The sequence below is a fragment of the Notothenia rossii genome, assembly GCF_949606895.1.
Source record: "Notothenia rossii genome assembly, chromosome: 2".
In the NCBI taxonomy this organism is placed as follows: domain Eukaryota; kingdom Metazoa; phylum Chordata; class Actinopteri; order Perciformes; family Nototheniidae; genus Notothenia; species Notothenia rossii.
In genome coordinates this window covers 76,451,757-76,467,906 of record NC_136904.1, presented here as the reverse complement: position 1 = coordinate 76,467,906, position 16,150 = coordinate 76,451,757, and the positions used below count along the sequence as shown (strand labels likewise).

Sequence of the window (16,150 nt, the reverse complement as noted above, 5' to 3'; positions counted from 1 at the left end):
TATTGGATAATCACACACGCACATACACACACCAATAGCCACGGGTGGGAAGACACTCATAAAAGCGAAGTGCCAGGCTCAACGCTAAAGCCAGTGAGAGCAATGAGAATTTCAATTTGCATAATTAAACCAGGGTGAATGCATGTCCACACACACTCACAAACACAAGCTACAAAGAATGCACGCAGAGGCATTAGTCTACACTCACTCATACACACACACACAGTCACACACACTAGCGTAAATGCAAGCCCGTGCACAGATACTACTTCTGGTTATGTATGAACAAGCACTCATACACTCCTCTGCTTGCCAAGTGATAAGTGTGTGTGTGTGTGTGTGTGTGTGTGTGTGTGTGTGTGTGTGTGTGTGTGTGTGTGTGTGTGTGTGTGTGTGTGTGTGTGTGTGTGTGTGTGTGTGTGTGTGTGTGTGTGTGTGTGTGTGTGTGTGTGTGTGTGTGTGTGTGTGTGTGTGTGTGTGTGTGTGTGTGTGTGTGTGTGTTAATGAATATGTTAACTAATGTGTGTGCAATTTTGAATTCAGCTGTAAGTGCTTGTGACCGAAATGCATTGTTGCAGATTCTGTTTCCACATACTAGTATTTTCATTTTGTCTTACTTTATCCTACTTCAACAGATTTCAGAGGGAAATATAAATATTACCTTTTAATATATATATATTTTTTCTTTCTGAACTCTTAAACAAAATGATTGTCTAAATTCTGCTCTTCTCACATTTGAGTTATAATTTCAGGTGTATGATGAGTTGTTAACAGCTCCGCTAACGATACATTTCCGCTCCAATCCTCTGACATGATCCAATTCAGTTTAATTTTGTTTGTCAGATTCAGTTTCATTTTGAAAGCAAAACTAATTGTTTTTACTTTTACCTGCAGCATTAATCAATCAATCAATGGAATGTTTATCCAATATATGATGATGATGATGTGCCAGTATTAACCTATTAATGCCCTGTATTATAATTTCAGTCACAGTAAAACATTTATCCCGTACCTAACCTTTTGAATCAAGTAGCCTACATGTTGCCGATATTATTTGTAAAGTTACATTTTAGATGCAGGACTTTTACTTTAAATGGAGTATTTTCAGATTGTGTCACTGGTACTTTCACACAAGTCGTGCTTTTTCTTCCACCCCTGGTTTCTGTGTGTGTTTGTCAATGAGATGTTCTTCAGGCCTGTTGATGATACGCGCTGTGTCTGGGAGAGCTCTTTGCCTCTCCTCCTCTCCTCCCCTACCTCCTCCCTCGCCTATATTAGCTCCATAAATCCTGTTCTAGGCGGATTGTTATGGTCATTGTGTGTGCTGTGAGCGATGGTTATTATCTGCCCGCTCCGCTCACACTGCTTTATGTGTCTTGTCTGCTCTCTCCCTCCTGTCCCCCTTCTCTCTCTCTCTTATTCACACTATATCTCGCTCGCTCCTCCACACTGTGTTATTCAGCATCCTTAACCTCTCTCTCTCTCCCTTACTTTCTCTTATTACTCTACAGTGCTTATTTTTTCTTGCTTTTTACCTTCTGTCTTCTTTTCCCTGTTATCTCTATTTGGCTCTCCAGACTCCACTGATACATAAACATTGTAATCTGTAAAGCTGCTTAGAAACCTGCACTTGGCAAGTTATTGATGTAGAAATATACCCATCAATCAGTTTACATTACAAACTTAGGATACCACAACACGTTTATCATCACCCAAGTTTGTGACACCACAGATTTGTCCTTTTTGCCTTAATGAAGTATATCCTTTCCACACACAAGAAGTTTGGATAAAACCTTGAGAGTAAAAACTGCTCTTAAGCCCCACGGACCCGGTTCCGCGTCATTTGCAGGAAACAACGTCTAAGGAACCTTAATATTTAATAAACTATGAATATTTTTCTATCCATATAACGGGAAAAAACTAATTGAACTGATCTTTTTCATTTTTTTTTCAAAAAAAACACACACATAGCCCAGAGCGAAAAATGCTAACCTATTACTGCACCGTAAATCACTCCTAGCTCCCTTATTACTTATCCTAGCTGCACATCCAACACATCGTCTATGATCGTAAAGACCTCACCTCCGGGGAGTCTGGGGGCATGCTAAATATTCCCCAAAATTGTTCAAAAGCATATTCTTCAAAACTCTCTGCTGTAGTATGATCAACAGAAGACTATTGATGTGTGTAGTGAGTTTGGTAGTAATAAGCTGTATAAAAGTGATTGAATATGTATTTGTATATGAATATATCTTTTTTCGGAGTTGCACTTTGCAGACGGTCCCTGAGCACTCGTTTCTTCTCCGGCTGCGGATAGAGACCAATGTAATGTGTCCAGCTCGGAGGACGGCGCGTATTGGCTTTTTTTGATCAAAATGTGATTGCAGTTCATTTTCAACCTCACCACGGTACTTAGGAGACGTCATTTGTGTCTGAATAACGTTTTGTTAATGAGTTATTGATCCGTGAAATCAGAATCTCCCAATATCGTTCCAACTTTACTGAAGCCAGAAGACCGTCTCATTTCGTAGACCGCTCGGTTTGCTGTTCCTTCACTTTATTTTTATATTTATATACATTTATTTTGGACGAAAACTTAGCGTGAGAAAAGGCAAGTGTGGCGTGAGTGCGTTAGATATGGGTTAATTGCGTGACTCTCACGCTCAATGCGTGAGTGTTGGCAGCCCTGCGTACATCAAAACATGTGGCGCTAGGTAGCCTACAACGCTAACATGGCTTACCTTGGTTTTGTCTGGTCAAAACTGGTCTTCAATGGCATTAAAACGATAACAACGATGATGTAGTTAATCCATAGATTAATATCCAATATGGCAGTGTCCCCTTTGAAATGTACGACGGAGTATTAGGGCCACAATTAGAAAAAAACAACAGAGATTTCGAGAATAATACGAGAATAAAGTCATAGTTACGGGAATAAAGTCGTAATAATACGAGAATAAAGTCATAGTTACGAGAATAGATTCGTAATATTACAAGAATAAAGTCGTAATGTTACGAGAATAAAGTCATAATTACGAGAATAAAGTCATAATTACGAGATTAAAGTTGTAGTTTCATAAGTGACTAGAGAAGGAGACAACAGCAGCATCCTGCAATAAAATGAGGAATGTGGAGCATCTTGTGAAGCCGTACTTTAGTTTAGGTTTCTCAAATAACGAAATACTTAATCTTTTGGCACATCAGCATCAGATTATCATAAGTATTAGAACTTTGAAAAGGTTGTGCAAGAAACTATGTCTATTATTTCGAAGAAAGAACCAAACGGTCTTTGGAGATTGTCTCTCTTTTCTGCAGGAGGAAATGGCTGGTTCTGGCCGACTACAAGGCTATCGTTGGTTACATCTACGAGCTGTTCAAAGGGGATTTGTTGTTTCACAAGAGACGATGAGACTTGTAATCAAGGCTTTGGATCCAGAAGGAGTCGAACGATAGCCTTTTAGTGGAATCGGAATGAGCTCCCCATTGAAATCAGGACAGTAGAACGCTTACACATCTTCCGGCGCATACTGAGAACTCATCTCTTTCGACTCCACAGTGATAGAATTACTAACAAAGAATTGCTAACAAAGCACTTGTATACTAATAAAGGACTGGCTTATCTAAAGCAGTTGAGTAGCACTTGAAATGTTTTAGCTCTATGAAACCTGATGTACTTATATGATTCTGTTTTCTTCAAGTTTGTATCTCCTCCTGCAGAAAGGAGACAATATCCTCCAAGTCCGCTTCTCAATTCACTTATGAAACTACGACTTTAATCTCGTAATTAATACTTTATTCTCGTAACATTACGACTTTATTCTTGTAATATTACGACTTTATTCTCGTAATTATGACTTTATTCTCGTAGGGTTACGACTTTATTCTCGTAACTATGACTTTATTCTCTTATTATTACGACTCTATTCTCGAAACCTCTCTGTTTTTTTTTTCTAAGTTTGGCCCTAATACTCCGTCGTAGAAATGTTCTGATAATCTATAAGCAATAAAACTGCAATTCCGTTTTCAAATAGTAGAGCAGGCCATTCTTACGCTCTGTAGCAAGATTGAATGCACAAAGACGGCATCTTTTTTTTTAACATGAGTGTGTGCGGGAAGATTTCCCTTCGATTCTATTGGCTCTAACGGTCAGAAAGAGATGTCACATGTCAAATTCGAAGAAGGGGGGCCAGAGATAAGGAAAATCCACCCAAATGGCCCCAGAAGAGGTTTTTTTTTGCTAAAGCTGTCTAAAAAGGTCAAATATTACTTGTTTTGCATCAATCTTGATACAGGGTACTTATTATATGTTTTACTTTGGATTCCTAAAGCTTTTAGTCTACTAACCCATCATCCAAGGTTAGTTTTAAGTACAAAATATGTTTTGGACGGACACTATAATTTAGAGTTTTTTACCATGTTCAATCTGAATTTTCCTTAAAATAAAAAACATATATATTGATTCTGACTTTTCTAAATCCAACTCACAGGTTTATCATTACTTTGAGAAAAAATATTATTAATTTAACCCTTTTAGAAGGGAAGATATGGCCATTTGTTCTGGGAATGTCATTTTCGAGCCTGAAACCTGAAAAACAGGCTTGGGGCTTAAGAGGTTTTAAAACATCTAAACTTAAACATATATGAGGCAATAAGTAAACCTGCTGCAAAGAAATAAAATGTTTCAAATTTGCCTTTTTATAAACAAGTTTAAAAGAAATTCTAACAGTTATGAATGACCCATGCCACTTAATTTTGTACAAAAGAAATATATTTTTCCTGTACCATTTTGTATGTTTTAAAAATTGAAATGTTTACCTGAAAATTATTTTTCTTCTCAATTCCCATAGGGCCCAGAGCATTGTGTGAAATGCATCCATTTCAAAGATGGTCCTAATTGTGTGGAAAAGTGTCCTGATGGCCTGCAAGGTGCCATCAGCTTCATCTTCAAGTATGCAGAAGACAACAATGAATGCCATCCCTGCCATTCCAACTGCACCCAAGGGTGAGTACAGTCAGGATGAGGACTGGTCAGAGGTGTTGCGTTCAATGCTCATTACTCCTGTAGGACATTTCAGTTATTCCTACATAAACCAGAAGTCAGCTCTTTCAAACTATTAAAGATAAATGAAACCAAGCGGTAATCATATATAAGATAAAATAAAAATACAGGGAACATTTTCACCAATAGTCAATTAAGATGTCGTGGAGGGATGATGACCAATTTATTAGGAAATGAATTGGGTGATAATAGATATATAGATTGTTTGTAATAAACTTTTTGATTCAGTAACTTCAGTATTACAATAATGGTGGTACCTACTCTGCAGTTACAGAGCGTGTATGCAAGCATAAGATGAACTAGAGCAATAATCCCTTTGTTTAGCAAAAAAGTACTTTTACGTAACCAAAACAAATACAGGTAAACCACTGGGTCATGATATTACAAATAACCCAAACTATAACGCCAATCGCTCCAGCTTTTTATTTCAGAAGATAATCAAATGTATAAAGAACAGAAAGGGAACAATAGAGAGGCAAAGCAGAAGATGTAAGAGAAGAGGGGAAGAATAAAAGCCAGAGGAGTCGGTAAAGTACCTTGCCAATCTCCATCGCTCACTAGACACTGATCGCTGAATGCAATATTGAACAAGGGTTGGTGAGACATTGTTTTGTATTTAACTCCACAGGGAGTTTATGTCACTTCCTTGTGTGGTATTTCTCCTCTCCTGAGTGACAGCCTCCAGCTCACTCGAGCATAGCAATGTAGTCGTAAATGGAAAACACCGGGCTAACACTTTGTCACAGGTATAGCTTCATAAGAAGATCCGCCTCTCCAAAAAACAAGCTAGAAGGGAGAGAGATAGACAAAAATGGAAAGAGACGTACAGGGACAAGGCCACTATCCCCCATTTGTAAACATTCAAGGAGCAGCGATATTTAAACTAGTATTAAGACTGTCAGACGCTACCAGTACACAATATACATGAGAGATTTGAGACATCAACACAGGAGGACGTGTGACATTTCCAGCAGAGACCTTTGCTTTCCGTCAGAAGACAATGTAGCTTTGTAATCTGTCACCCATGTAGACACACTGAAACTGATCCTTTAGGATAAAGTCGTGACTCTACTTACACAACTTACGTATGCTTACATACACACACACACACACACACACACACACACACACACACACACACACACACACACACACACACACACACACACACACACACACACACACACACACCACACACACCCGCACCAACACACTGACCCAATATGTGTTGACAGACAGCAATACAAGGTACAATGGACAGATATGAGGAATCAATATATTCTGGCTTATGTTCGCTGGTAGAATACAGCACACCAAAGTCAATACTTGAATCATCTTGCTTACTGAAAATCAATACATTGAAAGACAGGAAGTACAGCACTTCCTTTCAGTTAGAATACACTCAGATTCACCTTTGAGCATATACCTTTACTCAACACTAAAACATGAATGCATACTATTTTCATTATGGAGTATGGGCAAGTTATTGTAAACGTATGTACAGTATGCAGGCTTTACCGCAGGAACATCCTGCAACAGACAGAGACATGCTGTATAGAATGCTTAGTGTCATTACTGAAGAAGGGAATGCATATCTAATCATGTTTATTCATATTTTGTATAGGCTTCAAAAAGGCTCATTACATTTATATACTTTCTTCTCTCTTACAATTTGTAATTTAACACATTTAGTTTGCTACTTTTTTAGTAATTTATGTGATTGTAAGTCATATTATGTTTTAATTCATCCCTATGTGCGTAGGCGAAAGGTGCAAAAAGTGTGTGCTGTAATAGAGAAGGCATGCATAACAAAATGTAACCCCAGAGTAAAGAACTTCCCATTACATTTGTATTATCATTAATCGCAGTAGATAAAGACTTCTGGAAGAAAATATTAGTTAGTTTTTCTTGAATTTATAATTGACTATTTACTTAATTGCTTTGCTGAACTCCCCACCCAGTTTCATAAGCCTCAGATATCTGACCAACTAACTTATTAATTTGTTTAACTTGTCCTGTGTTTGTTTACTTAGGTGCATTGGACCACGACTGCAAGACTGCATTGGCTGGATGGACAGGTACACAATTATTTTCTACGTATTTCCTTTCATACACAGTAAACAGCTTTTGACACACACACATGAACAAACACACACCCACACACACACACACGCCTGCATACACAGAGAGGATTTAAGGACGCTCACAGGGACTTTTGGCCTTAGAGCTCTAGCCATTAATCAGAGACTTTGCTTACTGTGTGGCTATAGCTCTAAGGCCAACAATCCCTGTGAGCGTCCTTAATGCCTCTCTGTGTATGCAGGCGTGTCTGTGTGTCTGTGTGTGTGTGCACGAGTGTGTGTGTTTATGTGTGCGCACAAACAATTTGCCTCATTCTTGATAGATTGATAGCGCTTTAGCTTTTGTTCTGAGGCGATTGCAGAGAGTGTGGAAACAAAATGCCTCTAACAGTTGACATCAAATGGATTCAAGATGTAATAAGAGAAACAGCTTGGCATCAAGTGGCGCAGAGAATTGTGGGTTGGTGTTTTGGGGGGGGGGATTTTGTTTTTTGTTTTCTAAGAAAAAAACAAGGCAGAGTGAGCAGTACACACAACATAACTTACTGATGGATCTGGAGATCTGAAACACAAAATTGCTGCCAAATAAGAACAGAGCCACGCATATCAGAACATGACAGTGCGATGGTAAAATGTAGGGTTCGACTTTGAACTTCATCAGAATGGAAAATAAATTGAATTTATACTATCTAGCAGCAGAGCACAAGTCTTCCTTAGGAAAAACCTAGATAAAAACCTAGCTAGATACACAGACAGACGAATAAATAACAATTTAGTGAGTACTAACTGATGAATATTCAATCCTGAACCCACTGAGATCAACATGTAATGAAAAAAACACGACTTCTAAAAATCTGCTCAAAGTCTTACCTTTACCTCCTGAAACAGTCTTTGGGACACTGTCAGCAGGAAGAAGGGGGATTGCAGCAGACGGGGGAAATGTAGCTATCAGCTGACCTGGTGAACAGATCAGCTCTTATCAGATCTCCGATAGCTGTGTCTAGGATACAGCAGTAGACGCCCAGCTAACCCCAGGCTTAGCTGCCTGCTCTGAGGTGTCACACATCTTGTAAATCTCTCACCGGTAGAAGGTATTGGCTTTTGAGTACAGCTGAAAGTGGCTTATCAGAAATACATGATTACGCTAAGCCTTCAAAGGCCATGGTTTCACCTGGCATTAACATACATCTTGTGTGATTGTGAGCGTATCCGATTAAGCTGGATTAATCACTTCCTGTCACTTACTCGTGTAATATTTAGTCTGATAAAACTGAAAAGTAATCCCTCGTCTGACACATTGCCATTTGGTAGTATCTTTCCCGTTTAATTATAAGAAAAGTCAGAGCTTCCTGTTGTCTGATATTTCTATGTTCACTCATTGGCTCCCTATGCATGTGTTTTAAGAAACTAATGGTTGTAATGGTGGAGAAACATTGCATTTAATGTGGTCAAATGCATCGCTGACCATGTGGAAATGTGGCGTGCTGGGCAACCTTTAGAACTCCATGTCTTGAGTACGTTAAAGTATAGCTGGGTCTCACATGATCACTCAGGAGAGCATTTAGGCCAGTCAGTTGGAAGAATCATGTACGTGAAGCGTGCGGATTGCATTAGACCTCTACAGTGGTTCTCAATGCTAAATTGACATTTGATCATGTGCAAAATCATACAATAGGTGACCATCTAATGTTGAATTACATTTTCAGTTGTTATTGAAGAGAGTTGGATACGGTCAGACACAAGTACCTAAGCTACAACCAGAGGACAGTTAGCATAGCGTAGCCATAGAACAACAGGTGAAAGTAGTACTTTATATCTTGTTTGTTTTATCCGTTCAAAGAAATTACAAAATGTTTCCGAATAGCGTTACAAATATATATATATATTAAAAAAACAATTTCACAGGAGTTATATGATGTACTATTGACAAACTGTTGCGATGCTCTTGTTTTCACTTTGGATGATATTGATCCCTCATTTTACAAGAGAGCAGAGAAACTATCCCAACAAATAATTGTGACCAGGATATTTAATCATTTGGACATTTAACAGTTGAAAAATGAAGCTGTCAATGCTCTCCGGTGGACAATATAATGTACAAGTGACTAGTTGACTAACTTACTTCAAGCCAAACAAAGAGTTTCGTACAGCTTTCACTTGTTAGCTATCCATACAGACATACAATAACCTCTATAAGCTGATTGACTTTCACCCTGTGCGTGCCAAAGAGAGGGATGAAGGGGAGATACCCCTGAAACCTGTCTGACTGTGATTACATTAATCCTTGCGGTCTGTGATATACAGCCCCAAATAATAGCCTTTTTCCACTGATTTAGGAGAATCTCAATATGTGACCCGCTCTATCGAAATCAGTTGGAAGTCGCAACGGCTCATTTCAAAATAAACGTGGATTTGCGTAAAACATTTTTTTTGCAGTGTTCGGGTGTTTTGTTTGATTTTAAACAAACAAAGTCTTGGCTCTCGGAATATGACATTTTATTTCCAAAGTCTCACAATAAATACATGTTTGAAGCTTGTAAAGGGAAGATGACAGCTCTCACTCGCCACTCTGCTCTTCCTCAGCACTGCTCCCCCTCCCTCCGGCTGAAATTATGAATGTAAGGCGTATAGTAATCATAGATTACACGGCAGGGTCCGTTACAGTTTGTTTTCATCTGATTTCAATTAAACAAAGTCTTGGCTTTCAGAATATTAAACTTGTTTCGGCAAGTTCAGATGATAAATACAACTTTGAAGCTTGTAACGGCATAATTACAAGCGGAGAACGGAGTAATGTAAAGTCACAGCAGGCATAACAACAGCCGGTGTTTCTCGTGAGTGATTTCCCCGGGAAACAAACACAATACGCGCAAACGCAAAATTACACACACACACGTATACACACACACACACACACATACACACACACACACACACACACACACACACACACACACACACACACACACACACACACACACACACACACACACACACACACACACACACACACACGTGAGCTTCCCCCAGACCAGTAATCCAAACGAAAATATCTTCCCTCCGTAGTATTTTGATCATTTTCTACGCTAATAATCAATCAGATCAATGGATTCCAGAGAAGAGAAAACTTTAAAGGCCTTTCTCTCAAAATGATGACTCGGTGACAGTCATTATATAATATGACATATTTCGCTTAATATTTGGAGTACAAAAACAATCCTGATATCATTAGAAAGCTAGGAATCTCTTCTTTCCAACAGTGAATACAACTCAAAATGTGTCTTCGGGTCAATGCGACTGATTTCGATGGAGCAGGTCACATATGTGTTTACCAAATTAAAGAAAAAAGGTGGCAGCGGTGTCAGATAAGCTCTACTCCCTCATGTATGCAGCATCTCTGTAGACAATTTGCAGGGCATATCAAGAACATTTTTAAGATGCTTGATTTCAAATGACAGCGTCAGTATGCTTCCGAGAATTCGCTTTGATGGTTATTTCCATGTTTTTGATCTCAGCCATGATTTTAATGAGAGGGCATCGAGGGATATTTGTAACCAGATGAAGCTTAGTAGAAAATAAACTGAAGGTGATACACTTTTTGAGGATAGCCCACATAAGCATATGCTTAAAGACAAGTTCTAATGTGTTTGTTTGTTTGCTTACCTATTTATTCTCAGTGTGCAAATGGCAGCATAAAAACGATGCAGACTTTTATCTTTTTGTCTTTTCTACTCCTACTCAACTGCTCATTTTTTTAATCTTCAGAACCCCTCTGATCGCAGCAGGGGTGATTGGCGGCCTCTTCTTGGTGGTGATCATGGGGCTGAGCGTAGCCGTGTCTGTTCGACGGAAGAACATTAAGAAGAAGAGAGCACTCCGTCGCTTCCTGGAGACAGAGGTGAGCACAAACTGCTGGCAGATCAGAAGAATGGGAGTCACTGTAAATGAATAGACATTAGTGACAGTTGAATGTCACGTTCCCTATCCTAAACCTTTAATATTGTTGGGTTGTTTTCAATTGGGAAAATTACTTTACTTAAATTAGGCTTTACACCATTTTTTGAAAAATATCACTCATCACCGGCTTGAGCTTCAATATCAGGATACATGTATTTATTATCCTTGCAAGAATGGAAGTAGTCATCACACACAGAGCACATTAGACAATGAGTTCCTAAACAGTGTCCTTCAGATGCTTTATATACAAGAGAGGGTGTCACACAGTCACAAGATGGAGGAATACCGGTTCAAAGTAGTATTCAATGTTTAGTTCAGATTAGCTAAGACCCACGTCAGAAATGATCATGCTTGTCATATGTCTATCTCCATAGAGGCTGAATCATCCTGCTCATTGTTGTCACATAGCTATCATATGCCTAACACAGTGTGTCCTGACGCTCTTCTAGGTGATCATACATCCTGTTACGTACACAGCTACAGTTTGGCCTTTGTTATCATCAGCTACTCTGATATTTGAAGAGTACATTCAGTATTTTCCCAACACAGTTGTATGTCACTTTCCCTGTCCTAAACCTTTAATATTGCTGGGTTGTTTTTAATTGGGAAAGATTACTTTATATAAATTGGGCTTTACACCATTAAAACCATTACAAACATGTGGAGAAATAGGAGGGGGAAGATTAATATGAATATTAATGAAAAGGGACCAAAGAAAAAGTATATGTTTTTTCTTTGACAGATTCTTCATAAAATTGACAATCTTGAAGATGAGTATTTAATTAATTTAAGAGGAAAACAACATCAAAACATAGGAAATGCCTGAGGGTGTTTTTTTGAGTTAGTAGGATTACATTGTTGGATATGAGTGTGTGTCTAAGTGTGTATTGTGGCAGTGTGAGTTTGTGTGCATCCCACACACTGGGCACATTTTGTACAAAATAAGAGAAAGCCACTCTGAAAGAAAGAGTATGAGACTCCATGTCTCCAGATGGTGACTGCGGAGGTGGAGAAAGCGAAAGAAATTCAGAGGCTCAGGTGTTGACTTTGCCATAGTATACTGGAGAGGACACTTCTGTAACAAGAGGTAAGGGACCATGCCATTAGAAGAGAAAGCACCTTTCCTTTGTGTTGGAACAAGAAGAGCACATCATCTACTATAATGCACTAATGTGTCCATATATTCACCGCGTTCCCTCTCTTCACAGCACACAAGTGTCAGTGGAGTGTCTTTGCAAACAGCTTCTTTAATGACAAAATAGCCCTGATATGGCTTGTGATCATACTTACACTTCTACTGCATAGTTAGTGAAGACCATTATGAAAACAGCACGAGGAAGAAGCATGCTGTCATTCCTAATGAAAAATCAGAATGTGCCGCAAACAGTGTTAAGTGTTATCTGTCGAAAGTGGTGCCTTTTTTTAACAGGGAGTATTTAAAAAAAAATGTATTGAATTGGCATTCAGAGGAGCTAGGCAGAAATGTACCGCCCTGTATGACGGCAGTGGTGACTCACTTATTATTGTGTTGCTTAACGACATGTGCTAAAGTCTGTTCTGCCGTGTATGTAAAGGATTTCACTTGCACAACAGCTTTTTAAACAAATCTACTTATAGTGCTGATCAATATATATTGTTTCATTCTCGACATCACAATGGTGTGATTTGTGCAATAGTCAAAACACCTCATGCTACACAGTTTTTGCTGCTTGATAATAAAATGTTACATTAATACTCTTGAAGAGAAGTGTGACTGCTAGGACATTATTTACCTTATTTACAGAGATTGAAGGATAGACAGAATGTTTTGCTAGTTAGTGATATAAGGCACGCACTGCCAACTACTAATCACAATAATTTTTGTTCCAATCATGCAAAGGAGGATTTGGTTGCAAAATAAACATAAAGTCAGTTCCATGAAAATATTCCAGTTCCAGAAAGGATGAATTCGGCCCAAAAAAAGCTATTTTGTTGTCATCAATTCCTGTAATGGCTCATATCGCCAAAAATATATATTGAAAAAGAAAAATCCGGTTAGTATTATTCAACTTCATGCAACCCTTGAGTCGAAAAGTTTATGTTTTCAATTAATTAGGATTAACAGTGTATTAATGTTCTCATTATTCTGCAAATTGTTAAACAGTGTGACTCCATAGTTGGTTTCAGCACCTCAGTGTAGAGTGAGACAGTGGACAGCTCCGCTAGTTTGCTACGTAGTCTCAACATCTCCAGCTCCACTAATGCTGGACAGCTCCCCGCACAGTGCAAGAGCATACATTCGGGTGTGAGTGAGTGTGCGAATGTGTGGCCCCCGCCTCGCGTGTTTCCACCCTGCAGAACCTGATTTGTTATTCCATTTAAATGAAGAATGGCTATTGTTTTTAATCAAATGGTAACCATGAGCCAGAGGGACAGAGGCTGCCGGCCACAGCCGGGCTGATTTACACCGCGCTTTGTTTTCCTCTCTCTGCCCTCCCTCCCTTTCTAATCTCACATTATTTGCCTAATTCTCCTTATATTGCTCCCTCTCTCACGCTTTTGCATCCTCTGACTAATTCATCTGTTCGCTTCTCCATCGCTGTCTTGTTGTTTTTTTTTCTGCCACATCTTCCTCCCTCCATTCCCTCATATAATCTTCCCCCCTCTCTGGCTGTTAAATCTGTTCGTCCCTCCACTTGAGGAGTAATGAGACAACAAAAGTGTCAATCCCTTTTCAGACTTCGCAATTATCTACCCCCCCCCCCCTCCACCCATCCCATGGTGCTCCAGGGATTGGATCTGTTTTGTTGAAATGTTAACGTAACCTTAATTTACTGAAAAGTAACTTACTAAGATTATGTATGCATGATAAGATCAACAAGTTTCAAAGGATGCATTATGTATTGCATTCAAATTTCACCATTTCAATAAATGATTCTTATTTGAAGAATACATCAATTGGGAGTAAGTCCATTGTAATTCACGGTAAAAGCTTCACAGCAGGACTTCCTTGAAATTAGTTCATCGTTTTTTGGAAACAACCTTTTTCCCTTGAACAGTATTGAGTAACAGGAATAGGAATTTGAAAGTGTGCTTCTTAATGCAATGTTACTGGAAAATGGTTATTTAATTTGCCGGACATGTATTCAAGTAAACATTTGAGCATGGACGTGTTTCGTGTTTTATCCTAAAGGTCAATTATATGTAATTGCTTGTCTTTACAAGAGGGTCTGAAAAACAAAATGATCTCATTTTTTGGAGCTTGTGTCATTATGCTGTGTGTTACAGTAGGCAATGATTGAATTGCTTTTGTGATATCTGATGTGTTTTTAGCTGGTGGAGCCTCTAACACCCAGTGGAACAGCGCCAAACCAAGCTCAGCTTCGCATCCTGAAAGAGACTGAACTCAAAAGGGTCAAGATCCTCGGCTCTGGGGCCTTTGGGACTGTTTACAAGGTAAATCACACAAAGAATAAAGTCAAAATAACTCTGTGTTTCTGTTGGTAATTGGTGGGAAAAAATGTGGAAAAAAACTCAAGTTGAGATCATAATGTGATATAATGAAAAAAGAAGGAGACAAGAGAGATGAATTGCAGAATCATTAATGACAGGAAATGAGATGGAAGGCTGGAGGCGGGTGATGAAAAGAATAAGTAATAGCAGATACTGAGACCCCCGAGGTTACAGTGAAATAAGAAGTATCTGAGGTCACAACCAGTGTGATGATGGGATGTGGAGAGGTAGAGAAAGACACAGCTGAAATGAGAAAGAACAGACTATCTTGCTGAAATCATCATTGGTCATGTTGTACATCCGTTCACATTATAACACATGTCTGGGTCAGAGGTAAGTTACCGGGAGTGCAAAAGTCCTTTTTCAAAGCAACATCTCACACATTTCCCACACACACATGTTCCTCCTAGGCATGTATGAATATATTATCCATTCAGAGTTTAATGTTTAGCACTACAACCCAGAAATGGTGTCTTGGTGATACATCAGAGAAAATTGTGAAAAAAGTGTCCGACTCTTAACTGATTACAAGTGAAAGGCCTGCATTGAAAACGCTACTTGAGTAATAGTACATAAGTATTATGAGCATAATGTACTTAAAGAATCAAAATTAAGGGCAGAATGTCTCTTTTCACAGTTTTCTATTATTATAGAAAAAACACTTTATTTGTTTGTTTTGATTCACTAACAAATACATTTCAAAACATTTCAAACCATATGTTGAGCCAATTATAAGTACATACTGGGTTCATTCAAATCATATAATAGAGGAAATCATGTGTTTACATAGTAACTATGAACGTTAAATAAATGTAGTTCGGTGAAAAGTACACTGTTTCCCTCTGAAATAGTGGAGTATAAATATCATAACATAGACTCATGTCAAGTACAAGTATGTCAAATTATTACTCAGGTACAATACTTGACTTAATGTACATTCCAGCACTGAGCAGAGAGGCTCCTAACTCTCCTCCTCTGCTTCCTCTCGGGCCTGAGGAGCAGTTTTCTGATGCTGAGATGCTTCCTGGCAGCAGGATCTCATTACATCAGCAGCTTGATTGCACCATCTTATTATTTCAAGCACAACTCTGAGACCATGGCTAATGTTGAGGGTCAGCTTTCTGATTGACTTGCAAATGGAGTGTTTTTTTATTGCGGCTCACTTCTCATTACACCAGCTGTTAAGTGTTGAGCTGCTAAAGGTACCCTTTAGGGTTTCTGACCGGTAGTGGTGCCATGGCAACATGCAGGTGTAGTGCAGGCAAGTCTTAAAACACAAAGAAGAAAATGAACAGATGTTGCATTTCCTTCGGAGATTGACTGGCCATTTAATGAAAGCAGAGCAAACATAATGTCCATTGGGTTCACACTATATCACAGGTTGAGGTAGTATCCTTATAGTACAATTGTTGTCTGAGAACCTCTCAGGTTTAAAAACATGTCTCTATAAATCTGCTTTTCAAATGGGAGGCATGAATATTTTATTAGGAATACGATGCGTTTGGGAATGCACAAAATGTATTGAAGTGAAAAGCAATGACTTTTCCACCTGAGGCATCTT

At 38.8% G+C, this 16,150-nt stretch overlaps 1 protein-coding gene across 1 annotated transcript in view; it reads left to right on the top strand.

Moving 5' to 3' along the window:
- erbb4b (erb-b2 receptor tyrosine kinase 4b) overlaps positions 1–16,150 on the top strand; it is a 309,188-nt gene that overhangs the window by 234,947 nt on the left and 58,091 nt on the right. The window contains exons 7-10 of the mRNA XM_079665758.1: positions 4,848–5,002; positions 7,093–7,137; positions 10,906–11,038; positions 14,410–14,532. Of these exons, the coding sequence (XP_079521884.1) occupies positions 4,848–5,002; positions 7,093–7,137; positions 10,906–11,038; positions 14,410–14,532 (456 nt within the window). The remainder of the gene's footprint in view (positions 1–4,847; positions 5,003–7,092; positions 7,138–10,905; positions 11,039–14,409; positions 14,533–16,150) is intronic.